Source organism: Elephantulus edwardii, unplaced genomic scaffold, assembly GCF_000299155.1.
Source record: "Elephantulus edwardii isolate Elephantulus edwardi_28Jun2011 unplaced genomic scaffold, EleEdw1.0 scaffold00098, whole genome shotgun sequence".
NCBI classification, from domain to species: Eukaryota; Metazoa; Chordata; class Mammalia; order Macroscelidea; family Macroscelididae; genus Elephantulus; species Elephantulus edwardii.
In genome coordinates, this window is record NW_006399848.1 from 1669501 (window position 1) to 1690410 (window position 20910).

The window sequence follows — 20910 nt, forward strand, 5'->3', positions numbered from 1 at the left end:
CATGTACTTTTAACTTGTTAGTTAAATTTGTGTCTTCTAGGTTGCAACACCTCCATGATACATCCATCTCCATATTTTATGAGTACATTGTTAGCTAATTTTCAACATTCTAAATTATATGTTGTTCAGGTTATTCTACTCCCTGACAGAAAGCCAGAATAGATCATACTACGGTGTTTTTTTTCTGTTGAAGACAGAAATCTTTTACTTGAGAAAAGAGTAGCAACATTTTCTAGATCATAAAAAAGACATTTGAAAAGAATTCTTTATATTAATCAGGGTAATAAAATAGTTCTGTCTTTATTGGGAAGCTGGAAACAACATTTGGGCCATCATAATTCCGTATTCTGTTTATTTATTCAATAATCCTAATCGCTCCTTTTACTAAATAGGCTTACCAGGCCAGATCTTAACTTGAAAATATTACATTTAAACTCATTACAGTGGCTTTTCAGAGCCTAGAGGTTTTCTTATTTTAATTATTCCAATATTTTTCTCTAGGTCTCCAACACTTCCCTCAACCCCTTTGACTCTTTTTTTTATGTTCTGTTATGTATGTGCCTTGCACTCAGACAAGACAGTTACTCTGAAAAGTATGTGAATATAAGAAAATGTCACAGAAAAAGTCCTGGTGCAGAAGTCTATGCAGGAGAAATTCTCCACATGACTTTCATTATCTGAAGAGGTAGGAAAGGTATATTCTCTAATAGCCAAAAATGGTCACTTGTAATCCCTCTTTTCCCTGACTGGAATTTTTGTTGATATACGTTTATTTAGTAGTTAACAAGCAGCAGAGGATGAAAGTGTTTCTATTCAATCTGAATCTGATTCTAGAGATCGATGACTCCCCATACGATAATACCTAATCAGACGTACCTGCATTTAATAGAAACTAATCTACTGCAGAGAGTTTGATAAAAATATAGCACTATTTAAATTATTACCATTACCATGAGCATAATGCAACTAACAAAATCAAAACTCTCCCAGGAAAATATAATGCACTTGTGATATAATAAAACACAGGAATAAAGTACATTTTAAAATACTTAGTAGTTAATCATCTCTTTCTTAAAAAAGATGGTAAGTGCTTAGAAAAATTTTAAAGCAATGTAACCCAAAAGTACTGTCACAGTCTATATGTAAATTAATATAATACTGTTCTGTTTTGAATAATTTGACAATTATCATTATTCTAAAATATCAACAAAAAAGAATCAACTTACAGACCCAGACAATGCCCCCGAAGTGAAGCTGATCATAAAGGTGGGTTCATATACTCCAGATTTCTCACACAACCACTTCTTTAACATTTCATAGTTATACCAGTACATTGCTATAAAAACAAAGAATAAAATGTACATATCCTTAGGAATAAAAGGAGAGTTTTAAAGATTTCTAATATTATTACACATTAAAACAAAAGAGAAGTTCTAACCATGACACATCTTGTTTTCTGTTTAGACAAATATTAGAAGGATGTTTTTTTAAAAAATCAAATTCTCAATATAATTAAAAGAGTCATATAAGCAACAAATATCCAAGAAAAGCATGACCATAAACCCCAAATCTAACAAACAAAATAAGAGAAAGGAAACGTGAAGGCCAATCTTACTCACAAACACAGATGTACAAACTTTAAGTAAATAATAATAAGCATGGACTTAATAAACATCATTGCCATGGACTGAATTGTATCCCCCTAAAATACATACACATAATGATGTCACACAGTTTGATGGGTGGAGGACGGGGTGGGCAAAGGAAAGGGGAAGGATCCGGTGTGAAAAGCAATGTATATGAACTTTGTAAGCAAACCAATAGAAAATAAAATAAAAGTGATCTACAGATATAATGCAGTCCTGACTAGCTCCCATTATCATTTTTCTAAGAGATGGAAAAATGTAACCATCAATTTTATATGTAAAGGAATGAAATCCCAGTTAAGCAAAGCACCACTGAGGAAGAAAAACAAAGCAGAGGCTTTATACTTCCTGATCTGAAAGTCTACCATATAGGCACAGTAATCAAAACAGCTTGGGACTGGAACAGGGACAGATACACAGACCAATGGAATAAAATAGAGAACCCAGAAACAAATCCATCCACCTACGTGAAGCTTTCTCCATACCTGTTTAATCAGTATGCTAAGCAAATCATTTGCAAAGCTGTATTTTATGCAGAAGAATGTGGCACCAGGATTGGAAGAAGATTCATCAGCAACCTGTGTTATACATATGACAAATTTTTGCTTGTAGAAAGTGAAGAAGACTTGAAGCACTTTCTGAAGAGGATCAAACAATATAGCCTTCAATATAGACTACATCTCAACATTAAGCAAATGAAAATCTTTACCACCGGACAAAGAGGCAATATTAGGATAGTTAGGGAAGAAACTGAAGTTGTCAAGGATTTCATTTTACTTGCATCCACAATCAATATCCATTGTAGCAATAGTTAGGAAATCAAAAGATGCATTGCATTGGAGAAATCTGCTGTCAAGGACCTATCCAAAGTGTTAAATGCCAATAATGTCAGTTTAAAGACCAATGTGCACCTGATCAAAGCTGTAGTTGTTTTAGTTACTTCCTATGAATAGGAAAGTTGAATGATTAATAAGGAACACCAAATAAATGATGCCTTTGAATTGTGGCTTATCAAAAGATCAAATAAATCTACCTTGGAGGAAGTGCAACCAGAGTTGTACCAAAGACAAAGATAATGACACTTCATATATACTTTGGGCATGCTCTCATTAGGGGCAGTCTTTGGAGAAGGACATCATGGCTGGAAATGGTAAACATGTCAGTGAAAAAGAAGAAGACCGTCAACAAGATAGACTGACACAGTGACTGTAACAATGGGCTTACACGCATGCCTGATACCATGAGGATGAAGCAGGAAATTGGAAAGGCCAGGCTTCCAATTTACTTTCTTCAAGGTCATTATAAGTTGTTGAATCAACAGAACATGACATTTGTGGAAAAATGAAATAAGAGCTGTACCTCACCATTATTTAAAAAAAAAAAAAAAAACAACCAACAAAAAACAAACTATCTCAAGATGGATCAAAGGACCAAAGTGTAAAACCTGAAAATATAAAGTTCATCAAAGAAAAAAAAAATGGAGACAATTTAAGAGCCCTAAACTATAACAGGTCTGTCCTAGAAAGGATGAAACCAGGTTGCTCCTTGTAGGCAAGGTTTTTAAAGCTCTGTCTGACATACTTGGCCATGTTGCCAGATGGGACCAGTTCTTTGAGAATGACATCCTGGTTGGAAGTGTGGAGAGTCAGCACAGGAGAGGAAAACCACAGACGAGATGTGTTGACACAGTGACTGTAGCAATGGGGTCAAGTGTATCAAAGACAGTGAGGTTGGCTCAGAATAAAGTTCAGGGCCATTGTTCATAGGGTCATTATGAGTCATAATCAACTCAGTGGCATATGACAACAAAAACAATCTATAGCATAAATAATCAAAAGTGAAAATACAAAATCAGCATTGCATAAACTAAATATTGGGACTTCCTAAAAATTAAATTCCTAAGTGCACCAAAAGTCTTCCCAAAAGAATAAAAAAAGATTCTATAGACTGGGGGGAAAAATTTGTAACAAGCTATGACAAGGGCTTCATCTCTAAACTCTACAGAAAACTCCAACATCTCAAGAAAAACGGAAACAACCCAGTCACAAAATGGGAAGAGGGTATTAAAAAGCACAATCTCACTAAAGACACTCAGAAGTATAGATGGGAATAGAAGAAAACAGTTACAAGAAGACCATGAGCAAAGTGTGATTATGTTGTGAGCACTGAAATTAGTTATTGAACAAAATGTGTACAAATGGTTGAATGAAAACATAGTTTGCTTTGTAAACCTTCATTCAAATCACAATTTTAAAACAGTGAGGACAGTGACTTTTTCTCAGTACTTTGGATATGTTAAAAGTAGAGACCAGTGTCTGGCTAAGGTCATCATGCTTGGTAATAAAGAGGCAGACCTTCAATGAGATGCACTGATATTGCAGCAGTGGGCTTCAACACAGCCATAATTGTGAGAATGACAGAGGATTGAGCATTCAACAATAAGCTTAAAGGGCTTTAAAATCTATTTCAGTACATAAAATTTAACAAGATAAATCTTACCTGAGAAAGGTACATCTCGAAGAATAGTAGGAGCCCAGCCTCTCCAAAGGGAAATCCAACCCTCTTCAGACACCTTCTTGCTGACAAATCGATTCAGTTCCTGGTAAGAAAACTTCCTGGACTGCATCTTGGTTCTAATTAGTTCTAAAGGACTTATCACAGTTACTGCACCAACTAATTGAGAAAAGCAGAAGATAACCAAAAAACAAAGTCATGTACTATGTAAAATACATAAATTTAACAGTTCATAATGTTTTAACCTGTATGCTGAAATGTCTGTAAATCTTAAAATCTAATCCCTAATGGAATAAAATAATCCTTTGAATGGCTGGCACAGAATAGAGCAGCATTTAGGGCTTTTGTACATAGAGTCGCTGTGAGTCACAAGCAACTTGATGGCACATCACAACAACAGTATACAAATGTCTCAATCCAGTTAGTGTCTCAGTAAATCTCCTTTCTATAGAAAAGAGACTTTGTAAATGTTCTTCTGCCTAAAGACAAATTTCCCAATTTATTGTTATTTTTAGTAATATTTTATTGTGTTTTTTTATAAAAGCAAACATGGCAAGTTAGGGTCGCACTTAGTTATATTTTTCACAGTGTCAACATTTTAATTGTGCTCTAGGTGTGCTGTTTCCAATCTCTAGTTTCTCTGTCGGCTTTTCTTTTCATTTTGCCTTAGACTAAATGTTGAACATTTAGACTTACACAGATGTTTTTTAAGAATATTGATCTAGGAGGTAATATCCTTTATTTTATGATGTGTCACTCTGAATAAACTCTGACTTTCAAGGCTAATGAGGAAAATGATTCAGGACCTTGGCTGGAATCATATATGGTCTCAAATAATACTTTAAAAATGGAGGTCAATCAAAACTAATACTAGTATCATTCTGAAATCTCTAACATTTGGAAAGGATGTGCTGATTCTATCTCATTCTAATTAGATGCCCATACCTTGTAACTTTGGAGTATAGATAATAACAGATTGTTATTGTTGTTGTTGATTGCCTTGGAGTCGAGCACAACTCATAGTGACCCTATGAACAAAAGGCCTGAAGCCTTTCTATAACTATTGACATTTTTCAAAGTTCATAGTTTCCAGAGGCATGTTTTTTTAGGAAATGGATGCCATTTCTGCTTCCAAATAAAAGATTGGTACAATCTATAACGCAAAATGTCTTTTATTTCATATATTACTTGATTACACATTACTATATAAATTCCCTATGAATATTAAAATATAAATAATAATTATTGTTGTTATGTGCCATAAAGTAGCCTGCGACACATCTCATAGCAACAACAGCTCTGAAACCTGCCCTGTTCTGAGCCAGTCTCACTGACTCTGACACACCAACCCCTATTGCCCTAGTTACTGTGTCAATCCATCTCATCTGGTGTCTTCCTCTCCTGCGCTGCCCCTCCACCTTTCCAAGCATTATGTTCTTCCATAAGGATCAGTCTCTCCTGGCCACATGGCCCAAAGTATGTGAGATGGAGCTTCAAAATCCCAGCCTCCAAGGAGAAACTTGGTTTCACCCTCTCCAAGACAGACCTATTTCTTAAATATAATTATACATTATAATTCTTACTTACATCTGGCCACAATTCCAGCAACAATTGGTATGCGGGTTTCATTTTCTCCCAGTTTAGATTTTAGGAGAGCAGTTAATTGATCGTAGCAGGTAAAATAGACAACTGTGGCAGGGACTGCCATCACTCTATTAGAAACACACACAAAAAGTTACGCAACATGATTGGTGGGTCTTACACATGCTCGATTGTTATGGCATATCAGGTTAAACCTTTATATTTTGTATCATTCAAACAAATCAGCCTGTGAGATAGTTTTTAACTTAAAAGTTGTTCTAGTCGTTCTAATTTGTTCTAGTTTAGACAATACAAAATTTATCATCAGTTGCCATCAAATTGCACCTGACTCAGAGCAAAACCATGTGTGCCACTGGATCATTAGGGCTTTCATTACCGCTTAATTTATGAGGCAATTAAAAAAAACCACCAAAACAAACAAAAAATCCACTGGTTTCTATGTACTACTTGTGAAAACAGTTTCTATACATAGCATTACATAAGTCCTATATATGTGAGATCAAAGACTGTAACCCTCAATATGGATTACATCTCAACCTCAAGAAAACAAAAATTTCTCACCACAGGGCCAATAGGCAACATCATCATAGTTGGAGAAAGAACTGAAATTTTCAATAATTTCATCTTACTTGAACCCATAATCAATACCCTTGCTATAGTTATGAAATCAAACGACACAATACATTGGAAAATCTGCTGTCAAGGACCCCTCTAAAGTTCAAAGGAGCAAAACAATATTAGGTTAAACACTAAGGTGTGCTTGATCCAGTCCATGGTCTTTTCAATTATTTGCCATGCATCTAAAGGTTGAACAATGAATAAGGATCAAAGAAGAACTGATGCTTTCAAGTTGTGGTGTTGGAGTAAAGTATTGAAAATCCCATGGGCTGTCAAAGGAACAAATAAATGTTTTGTAAAAGGTGTAAGTAGCATGCTCCTTAAAGGTAAGGATGGTGAAACTTCACCTCATAGACTTTGGGCATGATCGGAGGAGGAGTCAGTCCTCAGAAAAGACATCATGTTTGATAGGGTAGAGGACTAGCAAAAGAGAGTAAGGCCCTCAACAGGATGGTCTGACACAGTGACTGTTACCATAGGCTCATGTATACTGGAAATAATGAGGACAGCACAGGGCAAGACAAGTTAAAGATTTGCTGTTCACAGGGTCGCTACTGGTTGTTGTTGACTCAACTTCACCTAACAACAACACGTCTAAATGCAGGTCACGTACAAGGCATATGCTCAGGTAACAGGCAGGTAAAGTCAGATGAGGACACTTCTCTCTCTCTCTTAGAATGGCCCTATTTCAGATTTCCCAGCTCTACCTTCCCAATTTACATTTACCACAACACAAGATCACAGAAAGAAAAATTATAGTACAAATGATACTACACATTTTAGCTACGGGCCCTGTATCATATGTGAAAATGATAAGTGTATCAATTTTAAGGGGATGCAATGATGAAATGAAAAATATAAAAAAAAGATTTCATAAATTCTGATGTAAATTTAATTTTTTACATTCAAGCAAAAGAGATACTGTTTAACAGAAAACTAGTCAGTGAGCATGTTCTAACAATACTGTCACATACTCTACTTTCTCTTCAAATTGTATGAATTGTTCGCCTTTTACTAACAATACTCTCACAGATTATACTGCTGTTAAGGAGCTCTTTGAAGTTTTGAAGAGCAAGAATGGCTTAAAGACTATAGTGTACCTGATCCAAGTCATAGTATTTTCAATTGCTTAATATGTGTGTGAAAGTTGGACAATGAGAAAGGCAGAACTGTGGCCTTTGAACTGCGGTGGTAGCAAAGACTATGATATACCATGGGCTGCCAAAACAACAAAGAAATTGATCTTGGGAGCAGTGCATACATGGTGCTCCTTAGAGGCAAAGATGATGAAACTTTTTTCTTACACACTTTGGGCATGTTGTGAAAAAGGGCCAGTCCTTTGAAAACGACATCATGCTTGGAAAGATAGGTGGTCAGTAAAGGAACAAAGAACTCTCAAAGAGACAGACTGACACAAGTGAGGTGTTACATAGTGTTTAACATGGCTTCCTTAGCCATTGACTGGCTTTGCCATGTGGATGGGCGGGAATATGTGAACAGAGAGTGTTAGCTGTCCACAAGGGGATGAGCTACTCTAGTCATTAAATTGAGCAGATCCAGCAGCAGAATTGGAGAATCTGGCCACTATCAGATGGTGATGGAGATGCAAGAGACTGAGGCCAAAGATTCTTGTGCCAGCCAGACAAGACCCAGATACCTGACATGAGCTGGAGCTGATCTTGGGACTGCTACACCACTGAGCCAGAGCTAAAAGCCTTCTGCCCAGGTTAGTTGGAGGATGAGGGCGGGGGAAGGGGAAGAGCCATAACTGGCAGGACTGGGTAACACTGACCTAAAGCTGTGAGGCTCAAGACTGAGGTAGCTTCCTGAGAACACATTTCAGAAGGTGTCCTGACTGAGTGATTGTATCCTGCTTCCTGAATTAGAGCTTTTTGACTTCCCTAATATGGCTCTGTGTGCTATCACACTGGATTTTGGACCCAGTAAAGCAGTAAGATTTGTGTTGGGATAAGTAGAAAGAGATAAAGGAGCATGGGGGCGGGGGGAAATGTCTGACCTCATGGGAATTGATTTGTGTTGTTGATGGGGGCATTGCCCCTTTGTGGAGTTGGTAAAGGTCAGATATGGCTGTGCCCGTGAGGCCTTTTTACAAATAGTGACTTCAACAGTGGGCTTAAGCAAAGCGGAGTTTGTGAGGATGGTGCAGAGTTGGGCAAGGTTTGAGTTTGTTGTACACAGAGACTGCTACAAGTTAAGAGTTGAGTCAACTGCACACCTCCAGCACTCCCACCCCCATTCTAATTAAAAAGAAACAACAAAACTGTGCTGTTAAGTCATTTGTATTCCATGAGTACCTTCCACCAGTTTCTGAGGTTGTAAATCTCAATGGACACAAGATGAATACTACAAATCTTGCTAGAGACTTAAAAAAATGATTGGACTATCTCAGTCACAAAAAGACAAATACAGCATAATGCCACTGGTATAAAAGAGGAAAGACATAGGGGTTGTGGGGGGAGACTGGAAAGGAGGGTGTAAATAATGTATACTGCATTGAAACAGATGAGGGAGATAACTGTTTAAAAGGGATATATGATTAGACATTATTTTCATGGCAGGAGTCCAGAACAAAGGTAGCATAGTGGAGTGGACTTGGGGAGAAGACTTGAATAACAATAAGAATTTTTTCTTTTACTTCTCAAAGAGAAAAGCAAATTGGGGGGTGGGGAGACAGGGAGAAAAGTGCAACAATGAATGAATGAATGGAAATCCAAAGTCTCTGTTAACTTTTATTAAAATCAATTTTTAAAAAAATGGTTGGAGCAGTACATCAACAGGGAACTACCATAGACTGTCAAAAGAACAAATTTCTTTTGGGATGAAGGGTTCCTTGGAGGTGAAGATGGTTAAGACTTTTTCCTTGCATAATGTGGACATGCTATCAAGAGTGACAAGTCAGTCCCTACAGAAAGAGCTCATGCTTGGTAGTCATGAGATGGCCCCACACAATGGCTACAACTACGGGCTCACACATTGCAGCAATTGTGGGCAGGCATTATGCCAGACGAGACAGGGCTTCCTCTGTTACAGTCTGTTCCACAAAAAGCACAGAATGAGTCTTTGAGAGAAATCAGGAAGAGAAAATCCAGGTAGTTACATTTTTAAATTCATTCTTACTAGTTTATGCTATTAATTCCTATAATAGAATAATAGCTTTTTAGTAGAGAATGAAAACTATCTAAAGGAAAAGTATACATTTTTATAATAAGTATAATTTCCCAAGATTTTAATAAGATAAAGAACAAGCAAATGAACATGAAATCTCTAATTTCAAGACATGAGGAAAAAAATGCTTATCCAACAAAGACTTATTAATATAATCAGCCTGGTTTATAGGTCTTTAAGGGTTCCTTTACTTGCAGGTCTCAGTTTGACCAACTGTGTATCTGGAGCATTAAATTCAGGTATTTTGTTTTGTCCATAGAATGTGATTTTTTTTTTTAAACATCTGTTTCCTTTTAGTTTCTGGAATTTTGCTAATTGAAGATAGTCTAACAAGTGAAAGAACATGTCTACATGACCAACTCCAACGAGCCTTTGGCTCTGAGACTCAAATAGACTTTTCTAGGGAGAAGCAGTGTTGAAGTTCATTGATAGAAGAATAAGCAGACCTTGCGTAATTGCATGAGGGATCATTTTGCATGGTGGTCTAGTGGTTAAGATTCCTGAAGGAACGTAGTTCGAATCTGCCTGCTGCTCTGCGGAAAAGGACGGGCAATCTCCTCCTGTGAGATTACTGCCTTTGAAAACTCACTGGAGGGTTGGCTATGGGTCGGTTCCAACTTGATGCTACACAACAACAAAACTCCTAGTAGAAGTCATATTCTCCCCCGCCCTCTTTGTATCCTTTTATAATATAAGGAGCCCTGTTGGTGCAGTAGCTAAAGGTTTCACTTACTAACTGAAAGGTCTGTGGTTTGAACCCACCAGTAACTCAGAGGGAAGCAGTCTTGTTTTGCAAAGAGTTGTAGCTTTGAAAATTCTATTCTATTCTACAGGGTTACTATGAATTGCAATCAAGTCCAATTTGGAGGATTTGGTGAGTATCCTTTAGCTGTAAAAAATAAAAACAAAACACAAAATAGCAGCTTTGTCAAGGTCCTATAAATTCTCCTAGCAATTCATCAAATGTATGAGTTGTCATGGGAACCAGGAAACAATAATGGAGAAAGTGAAAAATTCCAACATTAAAAATGCAAGTCTTTGTGCAACCACACTGATTATAAAACAAAATAAAACAACTGTCACTCACAATGAAAACCAGCAAAATTCAACTTACAGAGTAGGGGGAAGGCCACTCCACAAGGATTTAATGCCCTCATTTCGAATGATTTTCACAAAGGCATCCTAAAATTGTAACAGCAAATAGTAATCAAAATGCATCCCTGAACATAATATAGAAAAAGCCCATAGTGATAACAGGTTGGAAATGGTTTTTGTTTAAGCATTTATTTCTAAAATATATACATTTTGACCTCCATATGTGTGTATATGGGGCTTTGGTGGCACAGTACCTAGTAGACTGCACTATCAACCAAAAGTGCTTATTTCTGGCAGCTCACATCCACCACCAGCTCCATGGGCGACAGACAGCAATTCCCCTCCCATGAGGAGAGTTACAGCTTCAAAAACTCAACGGAGGGTTGCTCAGTCAGAAATGACTTGGCGGCAGAGCTGAATGGCACATGGGATTGTTATGAGTATGAACAGATTGAAGGGCAACTTGTTTGTTTCCTTTCTCAAAAAGAGAAAAAGAAATAACTTATCTTCAACTTTCAAACAAAAGGAGATACTTTTCCATATGATACTTCCTACTTACAAGATCAGTTCTAGATTGCATTATTTAAGGATCCAAAGTCAAGATTTTAAAAACTTAGTATAAAAAGGAAATAGAGTAACAGCAGAGAATTGGTCACATAAATTGTCCTCAAGAAAAAAAATTATAAAATCTGAGAAAAATACTATTAAAACTCACTCTGAAATCTCTCGAGGAAGAAAACACAGGCAGAACTGGAGGCAAGTCTACTGTACAAATGAATAGATTTGTAAAGTTGTAGTACTTTACATGTGAAAACACACATTCTACCCACAGCATGGATGGCAAGGAACAGCATACTGACTCACTTGAAGTAGAATATAGGGAGGGGAGATAAAACCATAATCAGAAGTTAAGGACAAATCCTGGAAGAGAAGACATTACATGGAGCTCAAGCCCCCAAATTTGCATAGAAAATTAGGCATCAAGGAACATGGCAAAAAAGCAGCAACTGTAGGTAAACAGTTTGCCTACTGCAGGGAAGTCAACTTGGCATTTAAATCCAGAGAACTTCTTAAGCAATAGGGGAAATGTTAAACTATGGAACATCTATACCATGGAATATTACTCAGTAATAAAAAAGAAATGATTGCTATATGCAACAACCTGGAAAAATCTCTAAATAATTTTGATAGATTGGGAGCAGAAATGGTTAATTCCAAAACATCAAAGACTTTATGATTCCATTTTATAACAGTCTTAAAATGACACAACTATAAACAGAGAACAGATTAATCAGTGCTTAGGGATGAGGTGGGCATGCAAAAGAAACAGTGTGTGGCTATAGGCAACGTGAGGGCTCCTAGTGATGACAGGGTGGTCTGAATCTTGACTGTATCATTACAAGTATTTGAGCTGTGGCATTCCACTATTTGTTGGTTTATAAGAGGTCATCACTGGCGGGAATTGGATAAGCAGTAAATAGACTAACTGTGTATTTTCTCACATCTGCACACTGGCTACACTTACTTGGGGAGACAAGGAGGAAGCATAATTTTTTTTTAAAAAAGAGCAAAGTGGGTGAATAGAGAAAGCAGTAGAGTGGATGTATTTATACCACTGAGAAAAGTCTATGCACTGAGATGTCAGTTCTATATAATGTTAAAATGCATTAAAAAGCCACATGACAGCCTTTTCACTCTCTTGGCACCACCATGGTGGTCGGCAAGAACAAGCACCTTACAAAAGGTGTCAAAAAAGGAGCCAAGAAGATAGTGGTTGATCCAATTCCTAAGAAAGATTGGTGTGATGTAAAGGCACCAGCAATGTTCAATATAAGAAATGTTGGGAAGACATTAGTCACAAGGACTAAAGGAACCAAAATTGCATCTGATGGACTCAAGGGTCGTGTTTTTGAAGTGAGTCTTGCTCATTTGCAAAATAATGAGGTTGCATTTGGAAAATTTAAGCTAATTACTGAGGATGTTCAAGGCAAACCCTGCCACATCAACTTCCACAGCATGGATCTTACTTGTGACAAAATGTGTTCCACAGTCAAAAAATGGTAGACTCTGATCAAAGCTCATGTCGATGTCAAGACTACTGATGGTTATTTGCTTCATCTGTTTTGAGTTGGTTTTACCAAAAAATACAACAATCAGATTCAGAAGACATCTTATGCTCAGCACCAACAGGTCCACCAAATCCAGAAGAAAATGATGGAAATCATGACCCAAAAGGTGCAGACAAATGATTTGAAAGAGGTGGTCAAGAAATTGGTTCCAGACAGCATTGGGAAGCACATAGAAAATGCTTGTAGTCTATTTATCCTCTCCATGATGTATTTGTTAGAAAAGTAAAATTGCTCAAGAAGCCAAAGTCTGGTGCAACAATGAATGAATGAATGGAAATCCAAAGTCTCTGTAAATTTTCACTGAAATTACTAATAAAAAATTAAAAAAAAAAAATAAACAAAAAAGAAGCCCAAGTTTGAACTGGGCAAACTCATGGAGCTTCCTGGTGAAGGTGAGAGCTGTGGAAAAACTCCTGGAAATGAGACAGGTGCTAAAGTTGAATGAGCTGATGGCTATGAGCCACCAGTTAAGAATCTGTTTAAAATTCAGGCTTTTAATAATGACGAGTAAAAATTATTATTGGGGGGGGGAAGTCCGTTGAGATGAACTGCTTATCTGTAAAGTTTGAGCTCACTACAGTGTTATTGTTAGGTGCCATTGAGTCAACTACAACTCACTGCAACCCTTTGTACAACAGATCTGAACGCTGCCTCATCCTATGACATCCTTACAGAACACCAAAGGGAAAAGAGTTGTGTATAGTGGGCCTGTGTGGTTCAAACCTGTGTTGCTCAAGGGTCAATTACAAATTGCACATGGATTTTGAACTGTGAAGGAGCTGAATATTCCTAATCCCCAGGGTGTTCAAGATCTTCTGTACTTTTTTCCTATTTCATGATCTACTATTTTTTACTGTGGATAAGAGAAACAAAGGAACTTCTATTCTCCTGCAATTAAAAATCAATCAATCAATCAATCTTTCCTATACAAGATTAAAAAGAAAATATACCATGGATCTAAAGAATATAAGCTGCTTACCAATGTTCCCTGGAAACACCCTGGCTTCTTGTACCATATTTTGTTGCCTCCCTCTTCACAGACACATATATGATCCATGAGTCCATTACTATATACAAAGCATTTTCCTAACAAAGAAGATTTCAACAGTCAACAACTACTTGATTTAATTTCCTTTTGAGATGAATAAATTGAAAACACAGTGAGGAGGTTAGAACGTTATGTAAAGAGAAATAATGCTGTGGATGAAACATAAATTTACTAACTCAGAGTTGTGGAAAATAGGTTAGTATTTGATAGGGTTCATATTTTCAGACTGTAGCAAACAAACTGGCACAGAAAAATCCTTTTACATTATCCAAACAGAGAGGGAAGATAAAGAAACCTGTTTCTAAAAGAGAACATATGTGTACACACCTTGTCTACTTGACTAGAAGAAATCTCTGTGATGCACAAGGAAAATTTGAAATGGGCTATGAAAAAGTTCTCAGCAATATAAATAATACTGTCTTTGTCCTTTTCTCTGTATTTGTGCCACTCAGCCTAGACATTAGTCAGTTTCTACTTAATTTACTAAAACTTTATTATCAACTTCATTTAAGTTCTGAGCTCATATTTGCTACCAAAATTGTTTTTCCTAAATACATTCAATTCTGTGAGTTTTAGAATACATCCACTTAAGTGGCTCCTGCTTTTAAAACTTTCTCTAATATACAGGAATTTTTAAAAAAAAAATTCTTGTTTTTTACTCTTTTGGTGCCTTCTTGGTATCTATATATTACTTATCTGATAAATACATGTATTATTCTATCACTATTTGTGAGGCACACTCTCAAATATGTTACAATGCCTTTCTTTAATTACTTGGCATATTGTTTGCATGTTCTTTACTGGTGTAGAGTCAGCTTAATGTTGGGTTTTTTAGCTATTACCTCAGCCCCCTCTGGTCTCCAGTTACCTTAACTGCAGAGTGATTCCCACACTGAGCAGCAAGACGTGAGTAAGCCTGGAGCAAGACTCTGGTGATGTTGGTAAAGACAGTGTGGCATTGCTGTGGATAAACTGTAGAAAAGTGTAACCAGAGGAGCCCTGAGAGAAAGGCCCCTGTTAAAGATTTTGCTATTCTTGTTGGATGATGGAAGGGAAAGCTGGTCATTGAACTGAAACTAGAGCCTGGACTAACTGAGCAATTTTGACTTGGGACTCTTGGGCTAAATTCTGGACCTGCATACCCCACTCTCCAACTTGCTTCCCTAATAAACCCCATTCTCAGTACAACTGTGAGTAAAGTGTGTGAGTCAATAACAAATAAATTAACCTCGTGCAGTTGGTGAGGCACCATGGGGCTGGGCTATGGACTCTTTATCCCCTTTCTCCTCTGGGGCAGTGAGGGGCTATGCTATTCTCACTCTCTCTGGCCCTTTCAGAAAGACATTCATGGCCCTGTGCCACCATGTCTCGTTTTCTGCTTTTTGCAACTAGTAAATTCACAGGATTATATTTTGTGATGTATTTACTCTCTATCTAGATTTCATTATGTGATGAGAAAATGTGCCTGCCAGAAGACAAGCATAAATTTTTAAACATTAAATAAGAAAATATTAGCCAAACAAGAATGAATGCAGTATGAAAGACTGTATAAAACACAATGCACATGAATTAAACACAATATAAATGAAATTTATATAAATTTAATAAAATGCAAACCAATTGGGGGGGAAAAGGATGAATGCAGTAACATTGAAAAAAGTCTAAAATACTATTTTCCAGGTCTAACTAGTGTACATACCTTTGGTGAATGGGCTGCTTTGGGCTTGGAGTCGAATTTTAACAACATCCAGAGGTGTCACTAACAAGAACATAAATTCCAGTTAGGAAGTAGTATCTGTAAATTGGGAAGTTCCTGGGTTGTATAAAGACTTAAGTCCTTGACTCCTGGCCCAAAGGCTGACAACTGAAACCCACCCACAGTTGTCACAGAAGACACAGCTATAAATCTGTTCCAAAAGGTCACCTCCTTGAAAATCCTATAGAGCAGTTCTAGTCTGCACTCAACTCAATGGCAACTAAAAACAAGAATGACCTGTAAATTGCATGAACATATCCCCCAAAGAAAAAAAAATACATTAAATCAAACATTACCTCCTCTGCTGAGGACACGTTGTTGGTGTTAAGTGCCCTTGAGTTGCCTGTGACTCACAGTGACATTATGTAAAATAGCTCTGAACCCTGACCTATCCTGAGCCAATCTCAGTCTCTGAAACATCCACCTCCATTACCTCAGTGAATGTTTCAATCCATTTCATTCAGGTTCTTCCTATCCTGTGCTGTACCTATACCTTTCTAAGCATGATGCCCTTCTCCAAGGACATCCATCTTGGCAATATGCCCAAAATATGTTAGGTGGAGCTTCACAATCCTTGTCTCTAAGGAGAAATTTGGTTTGGCTCTTTTCTGGGCAGATCTGTTTGTTCTCTTGGCAGATTTAAGAACAGCAAAGGCCATGTGAGGACAGCCATATCTGACATATACCAAATTCACAAAGGGGAACTGTTCTCATCAACAGCATCAATAGGACAAGACCAATTCCCCTGAGGCATATGCCCATGTTCCCATACCTCTTTCTACTTCTCTCAACACCAATCTTACTGCTTTATTGGGTTCAAAATGAGATGTGGTAACTCACAGACCACACTAACTATATTGGAGAACTTAAAAAGTTATAATCTAGGTTAGTAACAAGTATAGTGAAGACAGCTTCTCAAATATGCCCAGTTCCAGAGTTCTCATTCTGTCAACATTGGCTCACCCCACCCCCTAAATTGACTAATCAACTTGGGCAAATGGTCTTAGCTCTGGTAGCAGTTCCAAGGTTAAATCCATCTCATGTTGATTATCTGGTTCTCTTTGGTCAAGTCTAGATGGTGCAAGAATGTCTGGGCCTGAAAGGCATCCAGTGCAGGCCTACTTCTCCTTTGCCTGTGGTAAGAGATACTCTGTGCTGCTGGAATCACTCAAAGTTACTGGCAAATCTAGCCAATCCCCTTGTAGATTGGTGAGACTGGCTGATCCCCTTGCAGACTGGTGAGATAGTTAACCCCATTGTGGGTAGCCCAACATACCCTGGTTGCATAATTCACACATATCCACGTAGCAGAGTCAAGTTCAGTGGCTACGAAAGCCATATTGAAAGATAAATTCCACAGCAGTCTGTGGTATGTTCAATACTCTTCTCCAGCACCACAACTCAAAGGCATCAATTATTCTTCTGTCATCCTTAGTCTAGTTCTCTGATACATAGCAAGTAACTGAGAAAGCCATAGCCTGGATCAGATGCACCTTAGTCTCCAGACTGACACCGTTGCTCTCCAGCACTCTAGAGAGTTTCCTGACAAATTTTCCTAATATAATTCATCTTTTGATTTCCTGACTGCTGATATCAAAGAGTGTGGACTGTGGAACCGAGCAAGCTAAAATTGTTAACAATCTCAAGGAGAAGGTCACATTAAATTTCTCTAAAGGTCTTTTAAATCCTAAAATTCTTGGCTAAAACAAGATACAATGTTATACAGTAATTAGAATATGCTTTTGTCTTATGATGACTTTAAAATAACTAAGTATATTAAGATTACTAACAGGGTAATTACGGTGTACTACTAACAGAGAAGCTGCACCTCCAGCAGCTTGAATCCACTGGTTGCTCTTCAGAAGAAAGGTGGATGGTCTCATCTCATTAACATTTACAGTCTCAAACCTAATGCAGGATTGCTAAGAGTCAGAACCAACCTGGAGTCAGTGAGATTTTTAGTTTGTACCCTAATTATACCACTTGACTGTGTCTGTTAAGACTCTGGAAAAAAAGTAGTCCAGGGAGATTTAAGAAATTAATTATTAAAGTAAGCAAAGTAAAAAAAAAATTATAGTGGCTTTCCCTAATGTTATAGTATTTTTACTAATATTTTATTGCTAATTAAGTGTTATTATTAATAATTTACATTCATATAATGATGATATTAATAATAATTACTATTAATAATAATGATGAAGTGTTAATATTAACAGAAAATTTAAAGAACTCCTCACCTAAGCTCCTAATTTTACAGGTAAAAAAAATGGAGTTCAGAAATAACCAAGGCCTATTCCCAAATTACCACACACTGAGAATGGCAAAGACTATAATCCAAGTCTATTGATCCTCTGTTCAGAGCATTTTATATTATTATCCTAATAACAGTAAAAATATTCTATTATTAGAATAATGATATTCTAATAAAGGAAGAAACTTATCATTATCTCACTATTGTTGTTAGGTCTCAACAAGTTGATTATAACCCATAGCAACCTTAGAACAGCAGATTTTTTTTTTTTAGAACAGCAGATTTATACTCTGTCCTGTCCTATATCATCATTTTCATCTCTAACATTGAGTCCATTGTTAGGGCACTAAGTAAATCCATCCTGTTGATGGTCTTCCTTCCCTTTTCACCTTACCAAGCATACTGTCTTTTCAAAGGACATGACCCAATTAAGGAGTACCCTGGCTGCACTTTCTCCAAGATGTATTTCTTTGTTCTTTTGACAGACCATGAATATTCAGTACTCTTCTCTAACACCACAATCCAAAGGCATAAATTCTTGCATCATCTTTAGTCATTTTCCAACTTTCAGCAAATACATACATAGCAAGTAAATGGAAAGATCATGGATTGGGTCAAGCACCCCTTAGTCTTTAAACTGACATCATTACTCCTTAGAACTTTGGAGAGGTCCTTGACAGAAGATTTTCCCAGTGTGATACATCTTTTAATTTCTTGATTGCTGGAATCAAGGCTGTTGATTGTGGATCCAAGTAAGATGAAATTGTTGAAGATTTTAATTCTTTCTCCATCTATGATGATGTTGCTTATTGTCCTGTGGTGAAGATTTTTATTTTCTTCTTGTTGGAATGTAATCCCTTTTGAAGGCTAGTCTTTGATTGTCTGCAGCAAGTTTCTTCATTTTCAGTACATAAGACTGTCATATTTATAAAGCAAGCTGTTAATGACTCTTCCTCCAAAACTGATGTGATACCACATTCTTATTTAGTCCAGCTGGAAAGAGTGCTTTAGTCTAGTTTTCCAAAGGATGTGTTCAACATACAGATTAATCAGGTATGGAGAAAGGGTACAGGCTTGATGCACATCTTTCTTTATTTCAAACTATGTAATGTTCCCTTGCTATGTTCAGGTAACAGCTTCATGGTCTTGGTACAGGTTTAATATGAACACAAGTGTTGTGGGATTCCCTTTCTTCTTAATGTTAGCCATAACTTGTAATTCATACAGTCAATTGCCTTGGTATAGTTAATAAACAGAACTAGATATCCTTCTGGTATTTTCTGCTTACAGCCAACATCCATCTGACATAAGCAATGATATCTCTGGTGTCATAGCCTGTTTTAAATCTGGCTTGAATTTCTAGTAGTTTTTTGTCAATGTACTGTTCTAGTCATTCTTAAATAATCTTCTGCAATATCTTGCTTGCATGTGACATCAATGATATTGTTCCATAATTTCTATATTCTGTTGGATCACCTTTCTTGAGAATGAGAACCAGTATGGATCTCTTACAGTTAACTAACCAGGTCAGCTGTCTTCCAGATTTCTTGGCACAGCCTTGTGAGCACGTACAGGGCTGCATTTGTTGAAACATGTCAGCTGGTATGCCATTAATTCCTAAGCATTGTATTTTTCCAATGCCCTTCAATGCAACTTGAATTTCTTCCTTCCTTACCGTTCTTACGGTTCTGGATCATATGCTCCTTCCTGAAATGATTCCATGTCAGCCAATTCTTTTCACTACATTGACTATTTATTCTTTCCATCTTTGGAGGTTTCCTAGATCATTCAAGATTTTACCCATAGCCTCCTTCAGTATTGCTTCTTGAAGTTTGAGTATGTTTTTCAGTTATTTCAGTTTGAGAAATGCCAAGTAAAGTTCTCTTTTTATTTGCTGACTCCTGCTCTTTGCACATTTTGTTACAATACTTTGCTTTGTTGTCTCAAGTTGTTCTTTGAAAACCTATCTGTCTCTTTTATTCCGGCATTTCTTTCTTTTGTTTCTGGCATCTTGTCATTCTAGTGCAATTTTCAGAGTCTCTTCTGATATGCATTTTGGTCTCTCCTTTCTCCCTTGTCTCATTATTACATTTCATAGATGTCAAAATTAAAACAGATTGCTTCACTCAAAGTTCTATAATCTATATGTAGCACAAACATCAGTTTACCCATTAGTGATGTCAGTATAGCCCCTGTACAAGAGGCAAGCATCTGTTGAAGAGGTGTCACTTTGACCATCTCTGGTACTTCTTTTTCAGGGTCCATATTTTTAACTAAATGAGGAAAAACCTGTGAAAAGAAAACAAAATGCAAAATGAAAACTTAATTTAAAAAGCACTTTCATAAAAATTAACTACAAAAATAATAATCAGTATTAATATCAAAGAACAGGGGTTTTTTTTAGAATAGGGTTTTTTAACTACAGTCAAATGTATACCACATCATTTCTATACACAAATGAACCATAAAATTAACACTGATAGAGCATATTGTCTAATTCCATAATAGACTAAACTATGGGAAAATTTCCTATTTTTTTTTTTTAATTTCCTATTTGTAAGGTAGATAATAAAGAATTAAGGAAATAGAACCTGGTCATGTAAAAAAATGAAAACAGTCAACCAACAAGACATTGAATTTGTCAACCTGGTCTCAGAGTACAATATCAATAAATTTAACACCATTTTATAATATACCAAAAGTAGATGTACAGGTTTAAAATAATAAAGGTTTAACATGACCTAAATAAAAGGTTTTATCTTCAAAAAATCATTTTAAATTGGCAGCATCATGATGGATGGTGAAGCAATTGAGATTGTTCAGAGCTTTAGTTTGTTTGGCTCCACAATCAACACTCTTAGGAACAGCAGCCAGGAAATTAAAAGACATTTTGCAGTGGGAAAGTCTGCTGTTAGAGACTTCTCCAAAGTACTGAAAAGCCACAATGTCAGTCTAGAGATTAAGGTGCGCCTGATACAGGCCATGGTCTTTGCAAGCACTTATTATGCATCAGAGAGCTGGACAATGACTAGTGATGATAGGAGAATTGATGCCTTTGAACTGTG

General features: G+C 36.8%; 1 protein-coding gene across 1 annotated transcript in view; it reads right to left on the reverse strand.

Moving 5' to 3' along the window:
* The window catches only part of SLC25A40 (solute carrier family 25, member 40), a 27316-nt gene extending 7206 nt beyond the window's left edge, over positions 1-20110 (reverse strand). Inside the window, exons 1-7 of the mRNA XM_006891487.1 lie at positions 20014-20110; positions 15538-15597; positions 13770-13876; positions 10681-10748; positions 5748-5872; positions 4146-4319; positions 1227-1336 (exon numbers count right to left, since the gene is read on the reverse strand). Coding sequence (XP_006891549.1) covers positions 1227-1336; positions 4146-4319; positions 5748-5872; positions 10681-10748; positions 13770-13876; positions 15538-15597; positions 20014-20110 — 741 coding nt within the window. The remainder of the gene's footprint in view (positions 1-1226; positions 1337-4145; positions 4320-5747; positions 5873-10680; positions 10749-13769; positions 13877-15537; positions 15598-20013) is intronic.
* Between the last annotated feature and the right edge of the window lie 800 nt (positions 20111-20910).